General features: G+C 35.1%; 1 protein-coding gene across 4 annotated transcripts in view; it reads right to left on the reverse strand.

The window, feature by feature from the left end:
- RalGPS (Ral GEF with PH domain and SH3 binding motif) overlaps positions 1-22,038 on the reverse strand; it is a 180,902-nt gene that overhangs the window by 2,021 nt on the left and 156,843 nt on the right. For 3 of the 4 annotated variants that reach the window (XM_089103889.1, XM_089103888.1, XM_089103891.1), the window contains 4 exons: positions 19,451-19,573; positions 16,347-16,433; positions 10,369-10,563; positions 4,671-4,792 (listed from right to left, as the gene is read on the reverse strand). In XM_089103889.1, the coding sequence (XP_088960015.1) occupies positions 4,671-4,792; positions 10,369-10,563; positions 16,347-16,433; positions 19,451-19,573 (527 nt within the window). The remainder of the gene's footprint in view (positions 1-4,670; positions 4,793-10,368; positions 10,564-16,346; positions 16,434-19,450; positions 19,574-22,038) is intronic. The other variant, XM_089103890.1, reaches the window with a different exon arrangement.

Genomic DNA, 22,038 nt, shown 5'->3' on the forward strand with positions numbered 1-22,038 from the left:
AATAAAGAAAGAAATACGTCGTGCTGCTTCTCGTTATGGTAAGAATAAATTAAATTACTTAAAACAGAGCAAACCTCAGCAATGGTTTAAGAATATGAAAGAAATAGGGGGTCGCTTGTGCAAGAGCCTTGATTTCCTTCTGGATGAACCGCCTGAACAGACAGCCAATGAGCTGAATAAACACCTAGCTAGCATTGTGCAAGCGTTCCCCCCTCTCTCGGAAAACCATCGCTGAAACTTCAAAAGACAAAATCCCAGAAATTTCGGCCAAGCAAATAATAGAAAAAATACAGAAACTAAAAAAAACAACAACTAGTATTTGTCCGATTGATTTCCCAATTGACCTAATAAAAGCACTCTCTGATAAACGATCAACACCCCTTGTTAGTATTTTAATGATAATTGATAATTATAATGATAATGATTCTTAATTTTTTAAATATTTTTAATTTTAATGATTTTTAATTTTAATGATAAATGATAATTTTAATGTAATTCCGGATGTTACCCTCCCTGCTGAAAGCTGGGCTATATTACTTCAATCCAAAAGAAGGGAGGCCTGAATAATTTTACTGGAGTACGACCAATCACCTTAACCACAGTTTTTTTTTTCAAATATGTATGATGGTTTCTTAGCTAATTGGTTAAAGGCAGAGATTCTTGAACTTATTCACTTACAACAATTTGCAAACCTGAAGGAGACATCTATTTCATACTATCTAGTTAGTCTTCTTGACACCATTCTTAAAAACCTTGAAAACCCTAATACTTGGTTGAATCTTTTATTAATTGATCTCCAGAAAGCGTTCGACCTAATTGACCATAATATCCTTGTAAATAAACTGCTGATGGAGTTTCAAGTGAGTTCATTTCTTGTTAAAATTGTTGCCTCCTTTTTAACAAATCGTTCGCAAGTGCTTAAATATAAAAATGTTTATTCCGATCCCCTTCCTATCTTTTGTGGGGTCCCCCAGGGAACCCTGATGGGTCCCATTTTATACCTTATAATGGTTAATAGACTTACGACCGACCCCAATGAGCGAAGGAAGTATGTGGATGACCTTTCTGCACTTGAGGTTTGCCGATGAAATATTAAAAGCTCAAATGACATTACTTGACGATGTCACACAGGTGGCTTCATTGTTGAAGATGAAAGTTAACGCTAATAAATCGTCGGTTATGACAGTTAATTTTTTTAAATCATCCCACTCTTTCACAAACCCCGTTCCTCCCATAATCTCTGTCATATGCATTAAACTACTTGGGGTAACAATTACTATTGACTTGAAGTGGAATGCCCATGTTCAAAACATCCTCAAACAAGCTTCCCCTTCGGTCTTCCTTCTAAAACTTCGGATTAAATTCTCTTGCTTCCCTAAGGATCTTCTCCAACTTTATTGTTCTTTCATCTGGCCAATACTCGAGTTTGCTTGTCCAGTGTGGCATTTCAGTCTTTCTTCAGAGCATATCTATATGATTGAAAATATCAAAAAACGAGCACTTAAAATCCTGAATGGTTAAGGCAAGGTTTCATATGATTATCTATTTGGTAAGTTCAAGCTCACCATGCTGGTCGAGAGAAAAAACCTCCTGTGTCTTCGTTTCGGTACCAAGAACCTGTCTTTTTCTCGATTACGTTCCATCATCCCCAACTTCCCACCCACAACAGACCGTCCCGTATAAAATCCTAAAAAGTCCCCAAACTGACTCCCATCCCGAAAGATACTGCAAGAGTTTTGTTCCGAGTTTTCTTTAGCTGTATAATAACCAGGAAAGTCATTAATTTTATTGTTATCTATTTAAAATACAGGCGCTTCCCCTCCCGACTCAAAAATAAATAAAATGTCCCAGAAGCCCCACCCTCCACCAGAGCAATCGAGGCAGCTTGCCCCCCCCCCCCGGAAGGGTCCTGGTTACATATACAGACTACCTATGAGCTGCTTTGTTTAAAACCAAGAGGCTTTTTATTCTGAAGACCAGGGACTGCAAAGCGATGTTTTACTGAAACACATAATTCTTGAAAAAATTGTGATGCATGCTTTCATATGGTAAAACGCATTTCTTAAAATTTTTTTATAAAACAAAAGTCTGTAAATCTCCAATGGACAGAAATTTACAGCGCATAATCCATCAAAAATTCAGCTTCCAAAGGTTTTCAATTTTCAGTTAAAATAGAACTATATTTTGATTATATAAGGTGATATTGCCAGTTCCACGGTTTTTAATTTAAATTAAGATACTTAGACCAACTAATATTACTACCAGTAACGCATAATTGCACCAGAAAGTCACGTGGGGCCAACAAAGCTACGAACGCACCTCCTCCATTCCAATTTATTCAGGGCATCTGTCTTTACACCCTCCCAAGTACTTCCAATTTCGTCTAAATTTTCCCTTATGACATATTCACACCCCATTCGGGGACGACGGCAATCTATCATACATCCGCATGATAGATTGCTCATTATAGCCCCAGAAAACCTTTTACAGCCCATTATAGCCCCAGAAAGCGGGATAGAACTACATTTTTCGTACAGCTTATTGTTTGACATAAAGTCACTCAAACGGGTACCCAAAACGACCCGTAGACATCCGTCTTATTAGCCATATCCGTCTTAGTAGCCATTATAATATCCGTCTTAGTAGCCATAATAATACCCATCTTAGTATCCATATCCGTCTTAGTAGCCATTATAACATACGTCTTAGTAGCCATTAGTAGATTTAGCCAAAGAGTCTACTAGAATTTAAGAAATAGAGCGCAAGAGCAAGCACTGAAGATACTGCACATTTACAACATCCATAAAAACAATAGCGTCACTTAAGTATTAACTGGTTGGGTCTTATCAGTGAAGCGTCTGCTGGTACTCCAAAAACTTGAGCGCTTCCCTGAAAAACACCAAGACAACCTTGGCGCTCTCAAGATAAATAACAGGTCGGCCGGTGAAAAGGTGGCACATAAACGGTAATAGATAAATTGGTAACAGGTAAATTAGCTTAAAATGTGCTGCTGAATAAACAAAACTAATGAATATCAAAACGTATTTAAATAATCTATATATATTTTGGTTGTTATTTCTGTTATTTCACAACAATTTTGATTTTGTATTTAATTATTGCATAGTAATTGAAATTATGAGCATATTAATGTCTAATATTCCGAAAATTATCCATGTAGTAACATAAAGGTAAAGACATAGTAAAGAAAACTGATCAGTTTCAGTGCATGCTTGAATTACGCAGGCTTATCTTAGTTTTGACAAGATTTTTGAAGAAACAAAATTTCAGCTGGGAGAGGGAGGGGGCAAAATGGGGTTTTGGGAAAGCAGTTACCCCACTGCCCCATAGCAAATCAAGCCCCTGCCCACCACCTGAAGCACCTTTATCCTTAGCGGAGGCTTTAAGGCCTTAATTACGGTCATTACTTGTTACGACCTTAATTACGGTCATTACTTGTTACGGCCTTAATTACGGCCATACGGATAATGGCCATCACTCTTTGTTATAATCCCTTTTGGCATAAAGTAGTTCGAGCAGAATCAACAACTGATTGTGGAAAACTAAAATTATTGGACTAAATTTTCAAAATGGAACAGCTCTTTGTTCCCGGGAGGAGGAGGGTGACATCAAAAAGGTTGAAAAGCGGCGAAATAAATAATTGTCTAATATACTTGCGCTGATTGATGTTAGTCATTCAAACAAGTCTGGTAGTCGTCATATGCCACGGCAATGACAGTGGTCAACTGTGGTTTTGAACTTGCCTCCCATTGAAAATTGAACAATATCCCAAGGTTCACTTTCAAACAATCCAAAGGTTTAAAAAAAGTCCTTCGATATTAACAATAATATACGACCACAAAATATACGCTAGGGGGATAAACATCATCAAAGGAATATATATGCATCATTATGGGCAGGTCTCACCCATAAGATACCTATCACAAGGGTGGGTCAAATACTGAGATAATTACATTATCCCTGATTTCGTCATTAGATGACGAAATTAAGAAAGGGAAGATTTTCATTTCAGCTAAATCCCATTGTAAAATTAATATTAGGGCCTTGTTGGTTAAAAATGTTTAATAGGAGAAAATATATATTTAACATTTTTTCATTAACGTAATTTAGTTTTACTTTATTTAATTTTTCAAAATCTAGGAGGGAATAATTTGTTATTTTATTAATACTTTTAAATTAAATAACCAAAAAAAAATCATTTTCAACGAAAATGCCCAAAAAGGTATTTTCAAAAATCTAGGGGGAGGGGGAATTTAGTGGAGGGGTTTAAGTGCCAAAATTTTAATTTATTTAATTATATATTACTCGATATTATTTTAGGATTTAGAATTAGCCGCGTTTATTATTAGAATCTAGAACACCAATGTACTCTTTTTTCCCAAAAGAAGAAACGATGAATCCCCCTACATCCAATGCGAATATTAATGCAGCAACTTAGTCTTAGTTAGACGCAGGGTTGCCATCCCTAGTGATTTATAACTATTTCTAGTTATCTTTTATATTGCCTACACAAAAAATCACTAAATAGCACATAAACAATTGGATTATTAAAGAAAATCACTAAATAAACCAAAAAATCGCAAAAATCTAGTGATTTTTCTCGCCGGGTGGCAATCCTGGTTCGACGATCTTAATTGATGGTTAAACATTACCTGTTTTTGTGTTTGTCATGACGATTCCCTCAGGATGAGAATCCCCTTCGGGCAGTATTTCCCATTCAGTTAGATGTATAGGCTCCAATGACTTTTCTTTGAAATCCCCTTTCTTGATTGGCCTGTAAATAGATAACCTATAAGACAAAATATAGAGGCACGCAACTTTTTCAGACTGTCTGAAAGAGGAAAGGCCTAGGAAAAAACTACTTTTTTCCTAGGCCTAGGAAATATCTTCATCACTACACATCTAGCTTGCAATATCTCTATCTCCTGACAGGTTTATTTTACTGGCGCCATCTGTTGCTACCTTCAAGCTAATGCTCAATTGAGTCGAAAAATCTATTTGTCAATTAGATAAAAGACTAGTAGCGAATGGGGTATACCACGACGTACCTGGTACCGTAAAAAAAAAAAAAAATAGCAGTCCAGTTTTTGAAATTATTAATTCGAATTCTGCCGTGGCAAATATCTCAAGCGTGGACCACACTTGGTAGACATGGTACCTTTTTGTAATTCCAGTGACCTGGCAAAAAATTGCTCTAACAGATTAAAATTAGACTATTATTAACTAAGATATAACTACTTAACTATCAAAAACTAAAATATTTTCTCAATACAGTCCTAGCATCATTACTTCAGGAAAGTTTTGAGAAATATTCCAGTTTTAAAGATTGTAGTTTAATGTGAGTCATTTTATATTCTTCTTTTCTTCATTTGTTTTGCTGAGGACGGCCCTTGGATATAGGGTCAAAATATTCATTTGAAGTTGCATTCCACTGTCTTATATAAAAAAAAATCCCTATTGTTCTACTTGTTGTTTATGATGGAAAGGTAAAGACTCTTAATTTTTTTTACACTATCCATTACACTCAACTATAGCTAAACTAAGTCATACATTCATGATTTTTTTTTGAAAATAATCGTTTAACCCCGTGCGTCCCAACTTGGGGCGCCTGCACCCCAAAGTGGGGTGCAGACCCCGCCGATGGGGCATTGCAATATTTTGTTGGGTCATGGGCAGGACGTACACCCTCTGGCTGACTATACTTTAGAACCTTGATTATGAAAAAAAAAATATTATGAAAAAAACCTTTATTAATAAAATAACATTTTCCCGGCCATTACCCGCCTAGAACTTATCTATTTTTTCCTTTTTAAATGCATATGAATGTGAAGTCATTCAGATGAAAAATGTTAGGTTCATAATTCAGGTTTTAAAGTATAGTCATTAAGGTCACTAGAGAAATTAATTAACATTAAGGTCACTAATAGTCATTAAGGTCACTAGAGGAATTAATTAACATTAAGATCACTAGAGGAATTAATTAACATTAAGGTCACTAATAGTCATTAAGGTCACTAGATGAATTAATTAACATTAAGGTCACTAGAGGAATTAATTAACATTAAGGTCACTAATAGTCTATTAAGGTCACTAGAGGAATTAATTAACATTAAGGTCACTAATAGTCATTAAGTTCACTAGAGGAATTAATTAACATTAAGGTCACTAGAGGAATTAATTAACATTAAGGTCACTAATAGTCTATTAAGGTCACTAGAGGAATTAATTAACATTAAGGTCACTGGAGGAATGAATTAACATTTAGCTCAATAATAGTCATTAAGGTCACTAGAGGAATTAATTAACATTAAGGTCACTAATAGTCATTAAGGTCACTAGAGGAATTAATTAACATTAAGGTCACTAATAGCCATTAAGGTCACTAGAGGAATTAATTAACATTAAGGTCACTAGAGGAATTAATTAACATTAAGGTCACTAATAGTCTATTAAGGTCACTATAGGAATTAATTAACATTAAGGTCACTAGAGGAATTAATTAACAATAAGGTCACTAATAGTCTATTAAGGTCACTAGAGTAATTAATTAACATTAAGGTCACTAATAGCCATTAAGGTCACTAGATGAATTAATTAACATTAAGGTCACTAGAGGAATTAATTAACATTAAGGTCACTAATAGTCTATTAAGGTCACTAGAGGAATTAATTAACATTAAGGTCACTGGAGGAATGAATTAACATTGAGATCACTAATAGTCATTAAGGTCACTAGAGGAATTAATTAACATTAAGGTCACTAATAGTCTATTAAGGTCACTAGAGGAATTAATTAACATTAAGGTCACTGGAGGAATGAATTAACATTGAGGTCAATAATAGTCTATTAAGGTCACTAGAGGAATTAATTAACATTAAGGTCACTAATATTCTATTAATGTCACTATATGAATTAATTAACATTAAGGTCACTAGAGGAATTAATTAACATTGAGGTCACTAATAGTCTATTAAGGTCACTAGAGGAATTAATTAACATTAAGGTCACTAATAGCCATTAAGTTCACTAGAGGAATTAATTAACATTAAGGTCACTAGAGGAATTAATTAACATTAAGGTCACTAATAGTCTATTAAGGTCACTAGAGGAATTAATTAACATTAAGGTCACTAATAGTCTATTAAGGTCACTAGAGGAATTAATTAACATTAAGGTCACTGGAGGAATGAATTAACATTGAGATCACTAATAGTCATTAAGGTCACTAGAGGAATTAATTAACATTAAGGTCACTAATAGTCATTAAGGTCACTAGAGGAATTAACTAACATTAAGGTCACTAATAGTCATTAAGGTCACCAGAAGTCACTAAATGAAAGAAAGTACCAAGTTGATGTAGTAATATCCAATGGCCTTTTAAGCTTCCTTTACGTCAGGAGAATTCATGTAAAATGCTGAACAACCAAATTTAAATATCACGAGGGGGACATCAGGAGTTTAGAAATGCCTAGCTGGGGCATGGTCCGTACTAAAAGTACTAACAGTACTAAAAGGATTAAAGAATAATAAGGCTCCAGGTGCTGATAGGGTGATAAATAAGTTTCTTAAATATGGTGGCTCTGAGGTCAGAAATAAGTTATTGAAGATTATGAATATGATTTTTGAAAAAGGGGAAGTATCTAACAATTTTAGGAGAGCCTCATTTAAGCCACTTCATAAAAAAGGTGATAAAATGGAGTGTGGTTATTATCGAGGGATTAGTCTGGTCTTTGTAGTTAGGAAGTTACTTAGCAATATGATACTTTTTAGACTGAGAGATGCCGTAGACAAAGCTTTAAGAGAAGAGCAGTGCGGTTTAGAAAAGGTAGAGGATGTGTCGACCAAATTTTCACTCTTAGACTAATAATTGAGAAGTGCCTGAGTGTTCAAACACCTTTGGTCCTCAGTTTTATAGATTACAAGCAAGCGTTCAATTCTATTGATAGAGGAGCTTTAGTAAAGGTTTTATCCTTGTATGGTATACCAGACAAATACATTAAAGTGATTAGTGCTATGTACGAGAATAACACTGCTGCGGTTAAGGTAGGAAATGAGGTTAGCAGCTGGTTTTGTATTAACCAGGAGTTAATCAGGGCTGTGTTCTATCCCCCTTTATATGGATTATTTTGATGGACTTTGTTTTAAGGAGCACAGGAAAGGTAATGGGAGACCACGGAATCAAATGAGGAGGAAAAAGTCTCCTGGACTTGGATTATGCTGATGATTTAAGCATCCTAGATGATAGTGTGAGCAAAATGAATGAAGTTTTAGAGGTTTTGCGAGTTCAGGGTGCTGGAATAGGCTTGAAAATTATTGTTAGGAAGACTAAGTCACTAAGGCTAGGAATAAGTGAAGATGAAAAGGTGACGTTGGGTAATGAAAAGATTGATCAGGTGGGCAGCTTCACTTACCTTGGTAGTATTATTAGTAATGATGGTGGGAGCAGTGAAGATGTTAAAAATAGAATAGCCAAGGCTCAGGGTGCTTGTTCACAGTTAAAAAAAGTTTGGAAGAAGAGAAGGAATAGTATTCGAAAAAATCTGATACGATGTTACGAGAGAGGGAGTATAGTGATAAACGATGACTCTTAATAATTGCCGGCAAGAAAATCAGAGGTCTACTTGATAGATGTGTTCAAGAGACCGTCCTGAATTAGTTTGCTGTTTCAACGACTGACAGACCGTATTTCAAACAATAGGCTACACAAACTTTAAGGTTCAATACCACTCTCTAGAGCTATAATGAAAGAAAGGTTGAGCTGGTTAGGGAACGTTGTGCGGATGAAGGATGACAGATTGCCGAAGGTTGTTCTTTTCGGCCAACCATCTAGGGCTAAACGGAAAGCAGGTCGTCCAGGTCTGGGGTGGGAGGACGTCATAAAGAATGATTTAAAGGAAATGGGAACTTCTTGGGCGGGTGTAAAAGGGGAGGCTTTGAATAGATTGGGGTGGAGGAGGATCGTGCGTAGCTGTGTTGGCCTCAGGCGGCTTGGTGCTGCGGTGAGTTGTTAGTAGTAGTAGTAGTTTGGTAGCCTTGATGGAGCATTTTCCTTCTAAACTAGCTACAATAACAACATTTTACCCTATATTATTAGTATTTTCAAGGGTTTTGGTAATCTTTTTTCACTCCCAACATTACTTTACGACTTTTTGCATACCCCAACACCAAGCAATACTTTTCAAAAGGCTTTATTAGGTTATTTCAGAACAGGTTCTTTTCTTAATATTCCTCCTAAGCCTGTTTTACAAGTTGAGGTACTCATCTTTTTTTCACTCCCAACATTAGTTTACAACTTTTTGTATACCCCAACACCAAGCAAATACTTTTCAAAAGGCTTTAATATGTTATTTCAGAACAAGCTGAACAACCAAATTTAAATATCACGAGGGGGACATCAGGAGTTCGGAAATGCCTAGCTGGGGCATGGTCCGAAATCGATTGGAACAAAAAAAAATCGTTTGGAAAAAAATTCTACCCCCCCCCCTCCCTGAAAAAAACATCCTCTCCCCCGACGAAAAATTTTGGACACTGCCATAGGAGTAGGTACATGTTTTTGTTGCACGTAGTTGTCTTTGCGACACTTTTCCCAGACATAAAAAGTCTTAAAATCTTTTACAATTAAGTTATTAAAGACCTCAGGAAGTATTTTATGATTAAGTTATTAAAGATTTCAGGATTAAAGTGTTTTATGAGCACACTTTCAAGATTAAAGAGAAAATTTCACCAAGTTCCGATTCACATTCGTATCACAGTAGGAATGGGGATAAGCTGGTTAATGAGAAAAAATATAAAGTGAAGTCCGTTTCTTCTTCTTCTTCAAACATTTGCCTCTTGTTTTTCTTCTTCTTCTGACTCTCCCCTCTCCTTTTTTTATTTTTTCTTCTTCTTCAGACATTTCTCTCTTCTTTTTCTTCTTCTGACTTTCGCTCTTTTTTTTTCTTTTTCTTCTGACTTTTCCCTTTTTCCTTCTTTTCCTTCTTCTTGTGACTTTTCCCTCTTCTTTTCTCTTTCTTCTTCTTCGGATGTTTACCATTTGTTTTTTCTTCTTCTTCTGACTTTCACTTCTTCTTAATTTTGTTTTTCTTCTTCTTCTTACTTTTCCCTCTTCTTTTTGTCTTTTTCTTCTGAATTTTCCTTTTCTTTTTTTTCTTCTTCTTCTGACTTTTCCTCTTCCTTTTTTTCTTATGCGAGCATTACTGATTTGATAAGGGGATTTAGTTAGTTGAACCATTACGTATAGGACAACTGACCTTCAAGCAATGATTGTTCCTTTAATTTATTTATTTTACTGCATGAAATGATGAAAATACACTTGTTACATATTAACAGGGAAGTGCTTATCTACTTACCAGTTGGTAAATAGCTTTTTGGGAAATAGAAGAAGCTGGCGGTGTCGGACCTGTGCCCAAAAACAACCCCAAAAACTTGTTCCCGGGGCCTTGCCTCTCTTCTTTATAGCTCTTCTTCTCACACAGCCCTCAATTAGTGGCTGTGCCATTTCAGGCAATGGGGGTATCTCATATTCAGCAAGGGAATCAAGAGATCTAAAACGAGAACGCAAAGAAATTATTCACACCGAAAACGAAACATTTTCTCTAAGACACCAAGGACAATGAAAATGAAATCTGATTACTTGAACTGGTTTAGTGGAAATTTATACAACCTATATTATACAACATATATATTGAAAAAATAGAAAAAAAAAATCAAAAATTCAGTTTTTAATGAAAAAAACCTTCATATGCAGTTATTGGTAACGGTGGCAACTAAATTCGGAAAAAAAGAAACATGGCTAAAAATTCAGCAAAAATGAGCTAAATTGATATGACAGAAAACCGCTTAAGAATATGTAGCTTTTCTTTGAAGTTGCCTTTGGAAAAAAACAGATTGTTAATGTCTGAACTTTTAGCACTGGCAGGTTTAAAAATTAAGTTTAGCTAATTTATTTTCACGGTTCAGTGCGGCAGTACATACGAAAATGTGATACCATCCTAAAAACTTCAGAATTTTGAATTTTTTTTAGAAAATCAAAATCTTAGAAAATTGTGGGTAGAATAAACCTAAGACGGATTGAAGGGGAAGATATTTTTGTTTCGATGTCCCTGATACTTTAAAGGGAAATGGTTAAAACTAGAGATGCTGAATTCAAAATAAGATAACAGATAGATAAATAACAAACCCGATGGATACAGTAATACTAATAATAATAACACGTTGCAGCGTAGGCCACAAGAGCCCAACCCATTTAAAACCAGATTTAATTAATCCCCCTCCTCCAGCTTCAATCTTGAAGTTTTTCTCTTCTCGTGTGTTTCTGTTACTTTTAGTGCTTTGATTCAATCTTATTTTTGTTTCGTCTTAACCCTTGTAACTGAATTCCCTGTTACATTTATTTATTAATGATAGCTTTTGGTACTTGTATATCTAGCTTTTGCTAGCCTTTCTATTGCTAGCATAATGATAGATTTTCGATACGAATTTTTTGAATAACTATACGCTGGAATATTAAAGATACTAAAGCTTAATCCAATAGATCCACTTTTGCAGATGGTTTAATATGCAGCGAGCAGAAAGAAAGTTAAAAAGAAAAAAAAAAGAAAAAAACAGGAAAAAAGACTGTTAGATAACAGAGCAAAATAGTGCAGGAGAGCTAGGTTTTGAAAAGCAAACAGAAAGGCAAAAGAAAATAGAGAAGGAAAACGAGTCAACAACAACAACAGAAATTAGCGAACTAGTACAGGAGAGCTAAACGTTGAATTAGACGTTAAATGACGTTATTACACGCTTAATTAAAGACTACTTATCCAAAGACGCCAATGCACGAAATGTAGAGGGGCAAGCTTTTTTTATTCATTTTTAAATGAAAATGCAAACAGTCTTTTTCAAGATCTAGGTGGCAATTGGCCACCCCTGCCTCCTCCAAATTGGCTCTCCTTCATGTATTTAGCAAACAAGGACCTTCTACATATGTTACGTTATTTTTCGACAAATTTTGGCGTTTTTGATATATTTGTTTCGAATATATATACATTGGAATATTAAAGATACTACTACTACGACTAATACTACTACTAATAAAAACTAACCGCAGCACCAAGCCACCTGAGGCCAACAAAGCTACGCATGCTCCTCCTCCATCCTAATCTATTCAAAGCCTCCTTCTCTACATCCTCCCAGAAAATTCCCATCTCCCTTAAATCTTCCTTTACAACATCCTCTCATCCAACCGTGGACGACCCGCTTTCCGTTTAACCCGGCCAAAACGGAAGGTTGCCCAAAAAGGACTGGGAGGAATATTAAAGATTTTAATATTTAATCCAACGGATCCAATTAACCAATTTTGCAAATAGTTTAATATGAGCATGCAGCGAGCAGAAAGACAGCTGAAAACACAGAAAAAAAAAATTTTGACTACTGAGCAAATCAGTACAGGATGGCAAATATGGATCTTTGCCAAAGATCCATTTCTTTGCCAAAATTCCAATCTTTGCCAAAGATTTATTTGCCACTAAATGGCAAAGAAACACTATTAGTTGCAATGTTTACAAATCAATACTCCATGGGGAAAAATGTCCCCAGGGGAAGTGTTCAAACCAATTTTCAAAACAAAGCTACTTAATTGGAGTTTAAATTCTTGTCTCGTTAGATTTGCGTGTCTAGACACGGGTCTGTCCAGACGTCAATATCTAGGCAGTTCACGTCCACTTTTAAAATTTGGTGCTTCTAGATTCAAGAAGTCTAGTATTTCGAATTCTACCCATCAAGAAGTCTCCTTTCATTAGCGGATTCAGAGGGCGGTAGGACCCTGGGCCCCCTTAAGGTTTTTTCTGGCACCTCATTCGGTGTTTTTTCTGTTTTTCACTCTTTGTTTTAATACACTTGTCAATTTGGTTAGTTATTGGCACCCTTGTCACATACCCCCCCCGCCCCCGCTAGATTTTCTCTAGATCCGCTTTTGCCTCCTTTTCTCTGTGTGTATCGCCTGCGCTTAAGAGCGGCGTTCACAAGAATGTCTTGCTCAACTTACATGTGAATGCTGCTTTAATCAAGATGTTTCCAGTGTGCATTTCGAGCACTCTGGAAACCATTGGTTTTATGATAGTAAAAGATGCGTTTTATTTTTGGAAATAATTTTTATTTTTAATAAATTAAAGTATTTATCTACAAAATAAGGACCTTTTCATATTCCTAGTTCTTTTCGCATTTTTTTCTGTTTTTTTTTTATATATATATATGTATTTTGTTTTAAATCAATAAAGATGGGAAATAAAACATATCAAACATTTGATCCGATAGAAGTAATTAACCGATTTTGCTAATTAAAAAAAAAATACAACTTACTTAATCAGATTACTTCCCGTGAGCATTTTTAGGGGATTTTTCCAATTAGAAAAGTTATCATAGTAAATAATACCTAAAGATGATAGTAGATAGTAGTAATCAGAGTTATTATGATACTAAAAGTCGGCTTTTAGTTAGAAAAAAAGATACTAATTAACAGTAGGCTACTAATTTTCACCTTTCTGTGTAGCTAGTTATTTTTCGTCAAATTCGGTATTTTTGAATAATTTGCTCTAAAATAGATACTCGTTTAAACTACAGACATCAAAACTAAAGCCATCAGGTGCATTTAACCTAATTTGCATTTAAAATAAATGGTTCAACTAACTAAATCGCCATATCAAATCAGTAATGCTCGCGTTAGAAAAAGTCAGAAGAAGAAGAAAAATGAAAAAAGAAAAGGGAAAATTCAGAAGAAAAAGAAAAAAAGAGGAGGGAAAAGTAAGAAGAAGAAGAAGAAGAGAGAAAAGTCAGATCAAAAAGTAGCAAACAGAAAGTTAATTTAAAAAGAGCGATAAAAACCTATTGGCAATAGCACGATTTAGTGCGGAAGAGCTAGAAGTTAAACTAGATGGCAAAGGAGTTTAAGTTGCCGATTTTGTAAGTTAATTTCTCCTGTGGGATATTTGTCCCCAGGGACATAGCTTAAACCAATTTACGTAATAAATATATTTCTAGTTAAGTAATCAGCATATTCCTAGCATTACGAGGGGATCTTGCAGCTTAGCAAAATCATGATTTTAAATGGCAGCAATCGGAAGTATTCCGAGGTAGCAATCGGATGGTAAAGTTAAGTTTTAGTTATGAAGAAGAAAGTTATCAATAAACAGTTTTGCAAACAAAACGAGACTCTTTTTATGTATTTAGTAATTAGTTGTCAAGATTTTAGTGTTTTCATATTAAAAAAAAAAAGAAAAAAGAAAGAAAATGAATAAATCATAATAAAAACAACACTTACAACCAACCAATGGCATGCATAATTGCATGTTAATACGCAACGAAAAGAAAAGTAATGTAGGAAAATAAAAATAAAATGTATTGAAAATAGCACGAAATAGCGCAAAAGGTGGTTAAACTAGAAGACAAAGGGATAGTAATAGTAATGTAAAAAAGTAATGTAGATAGAAAAATGATAGAAAGTAGTATGTAGAATAATGAATAAGAATAAGAGTAGAGAAATGAAGTAGAATAAGAGTAGATGAATAAGAGAATAAGAATAATGTAGATAGAAAGGAAAGTAAAAATAAAATGTATTGAAAATAGCGCAAAAGGTGGTTAAACTAGAAGACAAAGGGATACTAATAGTAATGTAAAAAAGTAATATAGATAGAAAAATGATAGAAAGTAGTATGTAGAATAATGAATAAGAATAAGATTAGAGAAATGAAGTAGAATAAGAGTAGATGAATAAGAGAATAAGAATAAGAGTAGATGAAGTAGAATAAGAATAATGTAGATAGAAAGTAGTGTAATAGAAAAGTAATGTAGGAAAATAAAAAAAATATAATGAAACTAGCACGAAATAGCGCGAAAGGTGGTTAAACTAGAAGACAAAGGGAGACTACTCGTTGCTCATTTTGCACATCGATTTCCACTGGGGGATGTTTGTCTTAGGGGTCGTAGCTCAGACTAATTTTTGAAGTAATTTGCGTTATCAACATATTCCTAGTGAGCGTTGCGAGGGGGTGTTGCCACTTAGAAAATTAGGATTGTAAATGGCAGCAAACGGAGGTATTGTGTTAGTAAAGCCAATTTTTATGTATTTAGTTATTTTTTGTCGATATATCGGTGTTTCAACATGAAAAGAATAAAATAGATCATAATCAAACAAACAGATACAACCAACCAAGTTGCATGTTAATATGCAGAGAAGAAAAAAAGGTAATCAAAAGAAGGAAAAAAATGACTTGACATTAACACGAATTAGCACGGAAGAGTTAGGTTGCCAACAAAAATTATTTAAGCAACATACTTCCAATGAGCATTGCGAGGGATTGCTCCCACTTAGTAAAATTACGACTGCAAACTATAGCATCCAAGATCATTATGATAATAAAGTAACACCAAAAGAGTATGGGTTAATTATAAGAGTGAAAATTGGCGCAATCACCGACAAAAACAACTATCAACGCCATCTAGCACCTGGCAACACATGGCATCTTTTCAAGCTTTGTAATCGTTTTTCTGTCAGGAACTGAGATCAGGCACATATTCCTACCCTAATTTTACCAATTATCAGGTCAAGATTTACCAATAGGCCCATTAGACCAAGGTTTAGGAGCGCACAATGCCAGTGGGCACAATAAGTTATTGCTAAGTGATTTGTTTCTTAACAAAAACTGGACTGGTGTTACTTATCGTCAAAGTGCCAGGTTCATTTCGCCGCCGCGCTGCCTAGTCACAGAAAAGTGATTTTAAAACAACACAGAAATTCCGTGGCCACTTATAAACTGTCAGGTGTCTCCAAAGAATGGCAGCTGAGAGTTCAGAATCACCTCACTCTTTGATTACTTTTGGCTCATCAGTTGCGTTCTGTTCAGTGCTTCCACTATCTCCAAACTTCCAGGAATTTCCACGAAAACGGAGCAGCAAAAACGCTTGGGCCTAGAAGCGTCAAAGCTATAAATCCAACCCTGCCTATTATATTGATTAAATCAATTACTTTTATTATTACACTGAAAGAAAAATGACAAATGCCGTCAAACACTAGATGGCGTTGATAGTTTTTTTTGTTGACCCTAGTACCAGCTCCCGCTCTTATAAGTCACTCATACTCTTCAGTAACACCTTTAACAACAAAACAAGACTCCTTTTCATGTATATAGTTATTTTCATGTATTTAAATTGAAAAAAAAAGAAAAAACAACCAGTAAAATCAAATTCATCATTGTCAAGCCAACACATACAACCAACTAATTTACAGTTGCATGTCAATATGCAACGAGGGGAAAGTCAATTTACCAAAAAACAAACAAACATAAGATACCTGTTGACAATAGGCCGAATCAGTGCAGGAGAGCTGGGCGTCGAACTAGATGGCGAGGGAAGACTATTAGTAGCAGATGAAGAATAACTAAAAAAGAGATCCATATAAATTTACAATCAACTTAATTAATAAAACACAAATTTGAACAACACGCATTTGGGAGGCCTTTAACTTGTTAAAAGAAAATTTACCAGAACAGAGAGGATTTTTTTTTTTTTTTTTTTTTTTTTTTTTTTTTGCGTAGTGTTCTAATAATCCTTGAAGTCATTTTTTTCTGATTTTGTGTTTAGACCCGTGTCTCCCCCTCTCTTATAGACAAAGAAGCTATCGTGAGGATCCCGTATGATACATTTAGAGTATGTTTATTTCATTACGAATAAATTTTATTAGCAGGGTTTATTACGCTGAACTATGGATTTGGAGCAACTGCAATGAATGCAGCGCATACCAACACACACAAACAACGTGCCCTACAAATGGGATGGAGGAAGGAATCTACACAGACGGCCCTTACAAATGGGATGGGAGGAAGGAATCTACAAAGACGGCCCTTACAAATGGGATGGGAGGAAGGAATTTACAAATACGGCCCTTACAAATGGGATGGGAGGAAGGAATCTACAAAGACGGCCCTTACAAATGGGATGGGAGGAAGGAATCTACAAAGACGGCCCTTACAAATGGGATGGGAGGAAGGACTCTACAAAGACGGCCCTTACAAATGGGAGGGGAGGAAGGAATCTACAAAGACGGCCCTTACAAATGGGATGGGACGAAGGAATCTACAAAAACGGCCCTTACAAATGGGATGGAGGAAGAACATCTACAAAGACGGCCCTTACAAATGGGATGGGAGGAAGGAATCTATAAAGACGGCCCTTACAAATGGGATGGGAGGAAGGAATCTACAAAGACGGCCCTTACAAATGGGATGGGAGGAAGGAATCTACAAAGACGGCCCTTACAAATGGGATGGGACGAAGGAATCTACAAAGACGGCCCTTACAAATGGGATGGAGGAAGAACATCTACAAAGACGGCCCTTACAAATGGGATGGGAGGAAGGAATCTACAAAGACGGCCCTTACAAATGGGATGGGAGGAAGGAATCTACAAACACGGCCCTTACAAATGGGATGGGGAAGAAGAACAAATGCAGTGGTCCGGATGGAAGAACAGGGTTAGAGCTGAAACAATGAAAAAGCGGATTTTGAGGTCAAGACTATTAATTTCTCCCAGGCGAAGGGGAATACCCCACAGTGTCTCTGTGTATAAACACAGGCAAAACAGCATATTACTGGATACAGAGAAACAACCCAAAATTCAACAGGAGGAATGGAGTTAAACTCCCTCCCCCAAGAGTTAAACCTAATATTTAGACTTAAACTCATTATTTAGCTGGGGGAGGGAGTGATTTATGGGTTTCATTTACTTTTTTAAGACCTTGTGGAGTAAAAAGTCATAAAGGCCAGTGCAATTACACAAATTTTTTTTAAAAAGAGCTACACTTAAAAGAGCTACATTAAAAAGAGCTACACTTAAAAAAAGGCTACACTTAAAGTCCAGTGATAGCTCCTCTTTGGTTTTAAGAAGTTTTTTCTTTTTCACAGAAAAGTCAGATATGAAGCTGGTCTGATAGTACACTTCAAGGACACTTGACAATCTTCAGAATTTTGTATCATAAGTGGAAATTTTTGTTGTATAAATAGAAAGTCCCAGGGGACCAAGCGTCTCTCAGTGGAACAAACTTTAGGCATAAACACGGTGTCTGAAGTGTTCTTCCCCTGTGGAAAATTGTAAAAAGAGCTGTATTTAAAACGAGCTTTAAAAAGAGCGTACTTTCAGCTTTTGAAAAACAAGGGAATCATCTTGTATTTATAATACGGATAATCGTTTGGAGGGGGAATAGTCCCTGATGTACCATCCTGGCAAATGTATGAGCTTAATAACACACATAGTACGTAAAAGTCTTTGCATTTTACATAATTTGCAGCTTTTACTCCTATGTTTTTACTCGTTTCAATAATAAAATAAATATAATTATATAATATAATTCGACTTTACTTATGGCTATAATAGAGAAAAAAAAAAAAAAAAAAAATCAAAATGTGATAAGTAGCGTTATGAAGATAAAAAGGGTTTGAGAAAAGAAATTGTCCCTTATTTTACTGCTTTCTTTACTATGGCCCATTGACATATGCTAGTAGTAATCCCAACACTGCACTATACAAATTTAGTCATAAATTAATAAATAAAATATTTTCAAGTTCAAGCAAAAAAATAAAACAAATGTAAGAAATAAAAGCGGAAAAAAATGGCATTATCTGGAAAATTTTATTTTTAGCAGTCTGACAACCAGAATTAAGATTTTAGAAAATTACCTGATTACCTAATTAGAAAAACCAGTAATTTTTGACAGCTACTCTTAAAAAAAAAAACTTAAAGGAACATTTCATTGATTTGAAAAACATTGAAATTATAATTTAAAGGGCAAAATTATTAGATTTTTCAATTTTTTTCTTGAACGGCAAAAAATTAAAGAGTGAGCTGGCTAAAAAAAAACGATACTTATACAGAACAAATAATTAAATCTTATTTAGTGCTCTTATTTTTTTCAACACAATAACGGAAGCAACTCTCTTTGACTTCTCAGTTTCCGGTTCATTAGCTTGATTTGAATTATCGGGTAGACTGAGGTCAAAAATATTGGGAGAAATAAACTTTACTTAATCTGACCGTAGTAAATTCACATAAATTGAATTTAAGCCAAATTCACCTGTATCTCTATTCAAAGCTATGCTTTTGAATAATCATTTTCTTAATTACAATTGTTTCCCTGAAAATTTGCTTTAAACCCTAGAAATCAAAGTGTGACATTCTCGAGCATAATAAAATGGTGCGGAAAATTAAAAATGTGTTCCAATAAAGCTGATGTGAAATGTTCAGATTTGGAATTTGGTTTAAAATACTTAAAAAAAAAAAAAATTAATACTCTCCTACATCGTTAATGAGATTTAAAGGGCAAAACTATTAGATTTTTCTTTTCTTTTCTTGAGCGGTCGAAAATTAACAAAAGTGAAGCGGGTTATAAAAAAAAAACTTACTCTCCAATGAGACTATCGTCAATGAGATGTCGACTATTCAATGAATCCTCTAAACTTGGTCGTAGCTCCTCCTCTAAGGAGAGCTTACCAAACCGAAGTTGATTCGTTAAAGGTTTAACAGTGCTAAAAAGATCAATACAATAAATAAGGGATATCGTAATAAAAATCAGGCCGGGAAGGTGCATATAAAGACAACGAACAAAGGAGTAATAAAACCGACATGTATTCTCATTTTTATCCCATTATTCCCATTCTATCTGGAAATCAACTACCCTGAACAAAATGGCATCTCAAAATTTTTATTGGATGTGTTTGGGGGAATGATGGATGTAGGGGGGGGGGGGGGCTAGTTGCCCTTCAATCAATTTTGATTATTAAAAAGGGCACTAGCCCTTTGAATTTCCAGTCGAATGAGCTTTTATTGAAGTTTCTACGACAACACCTTCTTTAAAAACCTTATACACTCCCATGGCATAACTTAAAACCCTTGCCCTGAGGGATGTGGGGGACTGTCCTCCTCAAAAACATATCTTCTATCTGGAAATCAACTACGCTGAAAAAAAATGGCTATCTCAAAATTTTGATTGAATGTGTTTGGGGGAATGAAGGGCGTGGGGGGGCTTGTTGCCTCCAATCACTTTCGACTATTAAAAAGGGCACTAGCACCTTGAATTTGCAATCGAATGAGCCTGTTTGAAAGTTTTTACGACAACGCCTGTAAAAACCTTATATGCCTCCAGGGCAGGGCATAAGTACCTACCCTTGCCTGGGGAGCTGTATAAAACAGTCCCCTTCAAATTCATAGTTTTAATCTAGAAATCAACCACGCTGAGCGAAATGATCATCTCGGAATTTTGATTGGATGAGCTGGATTAAATGATGGGCATGCGAGGGGCTAGTTGACCTCCAATAACTTTGAACTATTAAAAAGGGTACTAGCCCTTTGAATTTCAAATTGAATGTGCCCGTTTTGAAGTTTCTACGAAAACACCTTCTATAAAAACCTTATATGCCCCCAGGGCATAACTTAAAACTCTTGCCCTGAGGGTTGTGGGGGAGTTTACTCCTCAAAAACATATTTTCTATCAGAAAATCAACTACGCTTAACAAAATCGCTATCTCAAAATTTTGATTGGATGTGTTCGGGGGAATCATGGGCGTGGGGGGAGTGGCTAGTTGCCCTAAAATCACTTTCGACTATTAAAAAGTTCACTACCCACTCCCATTTCCAATTGAATGAACCCTTTTCAAAGTTTCTAGGACAACTCCTTCGATACAAAGTTCCCGGGTATGGAGAAAAAACCAAAAAAAAAATAAAACAAAAAAAAACAACACATTGTGCCCACATCGTTCTTTACTTAGGCAGCGCTAGCGCGCTGCCTATGATCCATGTTTTAGTAAGCTTAAAGGTGTTTCCCCGTGACTATCTACGATCTACGATCATCACCGCAAACGAAAAATTTTCAGTCTAGATTGAAGAACATCAATCCGAATGGAACCAACTGGAAAAGCTTACAGGGGGAAAAAATGGGGAAAATTTCAAGCTTGCCCAGGGTGCAGAAATTTTATGGGCGTAAAATTTCAAATAAATTATCTAATGGTTATAATCATTTAGAATGTGGGTAAAAAATCAGAAAAAATAAGTAAAAAATAGATGGCATCAAACAAAACAGATGGCATCAAATAGCTTAAGAAGATGTACCTTTCCTTTGAAGTTGTAGTTGTCTTTGGGAATAACCAAATCGGAAACATTTAATGAACTAGTTTTGATTTTTTTTTTTTTATCGGTTCAACGTGGCAATACTGACGAAAATGTAGTACGGCCTTAAAAACATAATCATGAAACCACCAAATGATTAATCTTAGAAATTTTTTTTCTAAAAAAAATATATTTTCAGTTATGAATAAACCTTAGATTGATCCAATGCGCAAATTTTTATATATATGTCTTTTTTTATGTCCATGTTACTTTAAAACGAACAGAGTTCCTTAATTAGAAATAGCCATAAAAATAGAGTAGAAAAAAAAATATATTAAGTCTTTATGCGGATAATATAGTGAAGTATAGAGGAAGAAAGGGAGGGAGGATTTCCTGCCTATGATTACACCTAAGGATCCCCCCTGAAATGCAAACTGCAGCATAACAATACCTTTTCATTGTGTTATATTAGTAATTCGGTTTTCTGACAAATTTCCTCTTCTCTTATTTTAACTCGTCGACTGCGCTCCTCCAACTAAAGGCTCTTGGGTATAAATAAAAATTTCTTCCACTAGTCTTCCTTTTATCTCTTTTACAGACATATACTCTTCTTTTATAATCTATATTCTTTTTATCTTTCTCTAAATTTCCTCTTCTCTTATTTTAACTCGTCGACCGCGCTCCTCCAACTAAAGGCTCTTGGGTATAAATAAAAATTTCTTCCACTAGTCTTCCTTTTATCTCTTTTACAGACATATACTCTTCTTTTATAATATATATTCTTTTTATACTGTATTGTATTTTTATTTTAATTTATATTCTATACTCTTTCTATACTATATTCTATTCTATATTCATATACTCTTCTTTTATAATTTGTTAGGAAAAG

This window comes from Artemia sp. Qi Xiang Cuo, chromosome 18, assembly GCF_049724085.1.
Source record: "Artemia sp. Qi Xiang Cuo chromosome 18, ASM4972408v1, whole genome shotgun sequence".
NCBI lineage: Eukaryota > Metazoa > Arthropoda > Branchiopoda > Anostraca > Artemiidae > Artemia > Artemia sp. Qi Xiang Cuo.